General features: G+C 40.7%; 1 protein-coding gene across 1 annotated transcript in view; it reads left to right on the forward strand.

Annotated features, from left to right (window-relative positions):
• LOC135112186 (cadherin-99C-like) overlaps positions 1 to 6,000 on the forward strand; it is an 81,293-nt gene that overhangs the window by 8,046 nt on the left and 67,247 nt on the right. Inside the window, 1 exon segment of the mRNA XM_064026291.1 lies at positions 1,850 to 1,910. Coding sequence (XP_063882361.1) covers positions 1,850 to 1,910 — 61 coding nt within the window.

Here is a 6,000-nt window from a genome sequence, read left to right on the forward strand (position 1 = left end):
AGGGCCACGGTATGTTGAAGTGGGCGGGTGTCCCTGGGCACGGCAAGGAGGAGGAGGAGGAGGAGGAGGAGGAGGAGGAGGGGAGGAGGGGGGATGAATGTAAGTGTGACGTCACCTCCCTATCTCTCCTTCACCGTTACTTCTCCTTTCCTCTCGCTTCATTCCTTTCCTCCACCTGTCTCTCTCTCTCTCTCTCTCTCTCTCTCTCTCTCTCTCTCTCTCTCTCTCTCTCTCTCTCTCTCTCTCTCTCTCTCTCTCTCCCCCTTTCTTGTCTCTGTTCCCGTCTTTCTTTCTCTCTCTCTCTCTCTCTCTCTCTCTCTCTCTCTCTCTCTCTCTCTCTCTCTCTCTCTCTCTCTAATATTAAGTCTTTTAGCAACTCTTATGGTTAGTTTAGCAGTTAACACAACCACCATCGCCACCATCATCACCATCACCACCAACCCGACCACCACCACAATTATCATCGCCATTACTAATACTACTGCCATTATCACTACAGTCACCACAATCACTGGTCACCACCATCATCACCACCACCACAATCGCCACCTCCAATATAATGCAACACCACTGAATCTAACCGTTGTAACCGCCTTCTCCTTATCGCTACTACCACCATCACCACCACCACAACCACCACCACGACCACCACCACCACCACCCGTCCCTCATGCATAAGTCAATTCATCAACATCACTTCACCACTTCATCACTTCATCTCTGCACTCCATCACTCAGTCTGACCTTGTGGATGGATTCACGAAGTTTATTTTATATATTAATTTATGTATTTAGTTAGTTTTGTTTATTTTTGCGCCTAGAGGTCTTGAAGTTAGTTAAAATTTGTGTGTATGAAAATATGTAGGGTTATTTATTTATTCATTCATTTATCTATTGATCTGTCTGTCCATTCATCTATTTATCTATCTATCTATCTATCTATCTACCTATCTATCTATCTATCTATCTATATATCTGCCTAGCTATTTATCTATCTACTTATCTATCTATCTACCTACCTACCTGTCTATCTGTCGGTCTATCTACGAGTATTTATCTGCCTATCTCTCTATCTATCTATCTATCTATCTATCTATCTATCTATCTATCGATCTATCTCTGTCTACCTACTTATCTATCTATCTATCTATCTATCTATCTATCTATCTGTCTGTCTGTCTGTCTGTCTGTCTGTCTGTCTGTCTGTCTGTCTGTTTGTCTATCTATGTATCTACTTATCCATCTACTTTTGTTTTTCCGTACTTTTTTCTTTACCAGCTTAGAAAAAACAAAACTCTCAAGAAAACAAAAGGTACTCTCCAGTCTGTACGCATGCAAACGATATCCCCAGTGCTCTGATGAACATTAATATATTCTCTCTTATTTTTGTGTGTCATTGCAAACAAATTTTCAACAATGTTCTCAATATTAACAAAGGAAAACCATAGAAAAGGAAGGTTCTGTAGTATAGCTGATCACCAACAGATGTTTGTCCTTTCTTTGTGTTCCCTTATGACGTGTGTATATCGATATTTGTCCTTTCTTTGTGTTCCCCTGCGTTCTTTTACGACCAGTGTGTCTGTTGGTGTTTGTCCTTCCTTTGTGTTCCCTTGTGTGACCAGTGTGCCGATATTTGTCTTTCCTTTGTGTTCCCTTGCGTTCTTTTACGACCAGTGTATCTGTTGGTGTTTGTCCTTCCTTTGTGTTCCCTTCTGTGACCAGTGTGTGCCGATATTTGTCCTTACTTTGTGTTCCCTTGCGTTCTTTTACGACCAGTGTGTCTGTTGATGTTTGTGGTTTCTTTGTGTTCCCTTGTGCTCCTCCGTGACCCGTGTGTTGTTTGTTCCAGGAGGCGATGTGGCGGGTGGTGGGCCTCTGCGTGCTGGTGGCGGCGTGCTGCAGGGCGGAGTGTGAGTACCCCAGCAAATCTTTATGTTCTGATGCTCTGTTAAGATTGTGTTCCTTCCTCGCCCCTAACATGAGAGAGAGAGAGAGAGAGAGAGAGAGAGAGAGAGAGAGAGAGAGAGAGAGAGAGAGAGAGAGAGAGAGAGAGAGAGAGAGAGAGACTTAAACCTTACCACAAGGATATATTAAATAATTAATTCTCGCTTTCAGTTTTATCTTCCTTTTCTTCTTATTTTTCCCTTATCTCCTCTTTTCCTTATTCAGAGAGAGAGAGAGAGAGAGAGAGAGAGAGAGAGAGAGAGAGAGAGAGAGAGAGAGAGAGAGAGAGAGAGCTAGACAGACAAACAAACTGATTAACAGACAAACAGGCAAACAGACAAGCAATGAGACAGACAGGCAGACAGAAAATTACGGAGAGAAGTAAGGCAGAAAAATAAAAACTGAAAAAAAAAAAAAAAAAAGGAGGAAGAATGACAATAGAAAAAAAATAAGAAAAGTAAGCGAGGTCGGAAGGAAAAAATCACGAGAGAGAGAGAGAGAGAGAGAGAGAGAGAGAGAGAGAGAGAGAGAGAGAGAGAGAGAGAGAGAGAGAGAATGTTACACGGTCTTCTGAGGGATACACCACAAGACAACCTTCTGTCCATTGTGTTCTGTTCCCTTCCTTCACGTCTGTCCACTCTCTCCTGTATCCTGCCCACCTCCTTCACGCAGGACACTGGTTATCCTCTCGTACGTGTCCTTTTCTGTCCTTTTCTGTCCTTCTCTAGTCATTCTTCCTCGTAACCTCCTGATGCAAGATAGTGATCAATGTTCCCATGTTTCTCTCTCTCTCTCTCTCTCTCTCTCTCTCTCTCTCTCTCTCTCTCTCTCTCTCTCTCTCTCTCTCTCTCTCTCTCTCCTAGTTTTGTTAAGTTCTAAGTCTCGATACAAAATAACATAAGGAGCGTTGTTGTAAAAATTGTCAATCTCTTTGTATTTTCCGTTTCCTCTCGTTTGATTTTGTATTGATCATCTCTGTTATTCAAGTTTGTTTTTGTTGTTCATTTTGAAATTTCGGTAAAGAATTACGTAAGGGACGTTGTTGTGAAATATCTCCATGTCCTCCAAATTATTCTCTTTCTCCCTCGTTTTATTCCGTATTCATCCTCGCTGCTGTTCAAGGCTATTCCTCGCGTTGTGGTCACTTTTGTTATTCAGTACGAGCTCTTGGTAAAAATATGCATAAGGAAAGTTTTCTATTATTTTTATTCATTGTATCTCCTTTATTTTACTCTTTTCATCGTTTCCTCACCTTTAATTGCATGCTCAAACTTCTTTTTAATTCAAGTTTATTCATTGTGTTGCGTTCAGTTTTGTTATTCATTTTGAGATCTCAGTAGAAAATGGCGTAAAGGAAACCCATACTTTTGAATATCTTATTATTAACTTATTCTTTCCTTCGTTTCGTGCTCAACGTCTTAATTATTCCCCTGAGGTGTGTCCAACGTTGCTATTCGATCTGAGTTCTCACTGAAAATAACGTAAAGGAGATTCATACCTTTCTCCAATCCTTTTTTTTAGATTTAACTTAGATACACTTCATATCCTTCGCTCCGTACTCCGCGTCTCAATCATTCCCTGTGTGTGTTGCGTCCAGCGCTGCCATTCGATCTGAGTTTCTGGTCAAAAAAAAAAAAAAAGTGAGGGAGGGAGGGAGGGAGGGAGGGAGGGAGGGAGGGAGGCAAGCTGCGGCGAGTCGAGTGTCAGCCTGTTCCTTGCCTCTGTCCACCGTCCACTGTGCCGGGACCAGACCGCGGCCCGCCCCTCAAGTTATTACAGGTAGCGCCACTCCCTCTCCCCACGCAAGGAAGGTACTGTTCGGAAACTCTAACCTGGTACGAAAAATAGATAAAAAAAAAAAAAAACGAAAACTGGTGAACTATTTTGACAACATAGAAAAAGTCTTAATTCTCAGGTAAATAAAACAAGCACACGCACAGTTTTGCATTTTGATCACTCACATGTATACCAGGTTAGAGTTTTCTCAATAGTTTACATTTAGATACCACCGCTTCTATTAGGCTCCTGAATAAAAAAAAAACTCAGTCTCATGAACCCAGGTATATAATCGTTTTTTTTTTCCCCTCTCTATTTGTTGTCCTTCTCTTAGTCTTTTGAACCCGAAAGTAAAATCAGCTTTCTTTCTCCCTCCTGTTTATTGTTCTTCTCTTTGTCTCATGAACGGAAATATATAATTATCATTCTTTTCTTCCTGTTCATTAACTTTATTCTTGTCCCCTGAACCAAAAAAATATTTAGCAACTTTTCTTTCTTTTCTGTTAATTTGCCTTCTGTTAGTCCTGAGCCACAAAAAATAAAATCATCTTTCTTTTTCACTCTTTATTGCCTTAGTTTAGTCTACTGACCCAAGAAACAAAATAAACCTTTTCTTCTTTCCTGTATATTGGGCAACCAGACAGACAAACACCCAGACACACAGACAGGCAGACAAACAACCACGTAAACTAAACAAAAGACACAGACAGAGCGAACATTAAAGAATAACTGGAAACTTAATAAAAGGAAAACAAGAACCCTTCCTAATCTTAGCAAATGGAAGGCCAGAGAAAGAGAGAGAGATAGAGAGAGAGAGACGGGGTGGTTGACAGGGACACTGAGAGACACTAGTAGAGGAGGAACAATACCAGTGACTCGTGTAGAAACTTAGTGAAAGAAGAGTAGTAAGAATTTCCTTCAGCCAGATTAGTAAAGGCTGAAGAGAACTGAATAGTAGGAATATAAGTGAGGTGGAAGGACAGACAGACAGACAGACAGACATACACGCACACACACACACACACTGAATGAGAGTAATCTTCCCCAAAGGCTAAGTGTGACCTTGAGAGAGAGAGAGAGAGAGAGAGAGAGAGAGAGAGAGAGAGAGAGAGAGAGAGAGAGAGAGAGAGAGAGAGAGAATAAATAAAAGGGTAAAAAAAAGAAAAAAACTGCTTGAGGCGTAGGTGGAGCAGGAAAATTGGATTAACTCTCTCTCTCTCTCTCTCTCTCTCTCTCTCTCTCTCTCTCTCTCTCTCTCTCTCTCTCTCTCTCTCTCTCTCTCTCTCTAACAGCAAAATAAGTCAAGAATGTAATGAGAAGGTAACAAAAGAGGGGAGGAGGTACGCAACGGCTACACACACACACACACACACACACACACACACACACACACACACACACACACACACACATATACTAATACATTCACTCAGACATACAGACAGAATGGGGATGGGGGGAAGACACAACGGCTACGCACACACACACACACACACACACACACACACACACACACACACACACACACACACACACACACACACACACACACACACACACAAATACACACAGACAAACAGACAGACAGACAGACGGACCACAAGTCACGGGGGGAATGTATAACGCCATTTCCGGTCTGGCTCTCCTTCGCTTCGTAAACTAACGGACCAGACGGAAACTTCCTTGAAACCTAATTCTGTTTTATTATTATCATTTTTTTTTCTTATCCTCCGTTTTGTTAATTTTTTGCATAGATTTTTTTTTCCAAACTTTTATTTATTTTCATTTTTTTTAGTCGTGTGTTTGTTGATATATTTATAAGATTTGGCTGTTTATTTATTTATTTATTTATTTATTTATTCATTTTATTTGTTTCGATACTTACTTGTTTGTTTGTTTATTTTTGGTGGGTATATTTTTTGTATTGCCTTTCTAAACCTTTATTTATTTATTTATTTTTTGTTAAGTGATATATTTTTTCTTCCATTATTATTGTTTCTGTGTGTTTGTGTGAGAGAAGGGAGCGTTGTAATGATAAATTAACACTATAAGCTTTACTCTCTCTCTCTCTCTCTCTCTCTCTCTCTCTCTCTCTCTCTCTCTCTCTCTCTCTCTCTGCAAAGAAAAAAAAACGAAAAAAAACACACATGCCTTAACGTTCCCCTCAGTATACTCGTACACACACACACACACACACACACACACACACACACACACACTCACACTCATGGGAGCACAGTTATGAGATCCGCTCTGAGCCGTAAGGTGTAAATTTACCTG

Source organism: Scylla paramamosain, chromosome 23 (assembly GCF_035594125.1).
Source record: "Scylla paramamosain isolate STU-SP2022 chromosome 23, ASM3559412v1, whole genome shotgun sequence".
Lineage (NCBI taxonomy): Eukaryota > Metazoa > Arthropoda > Malacostraca > Decapoda > Portunidae > Scylla > Scylla paramamosain.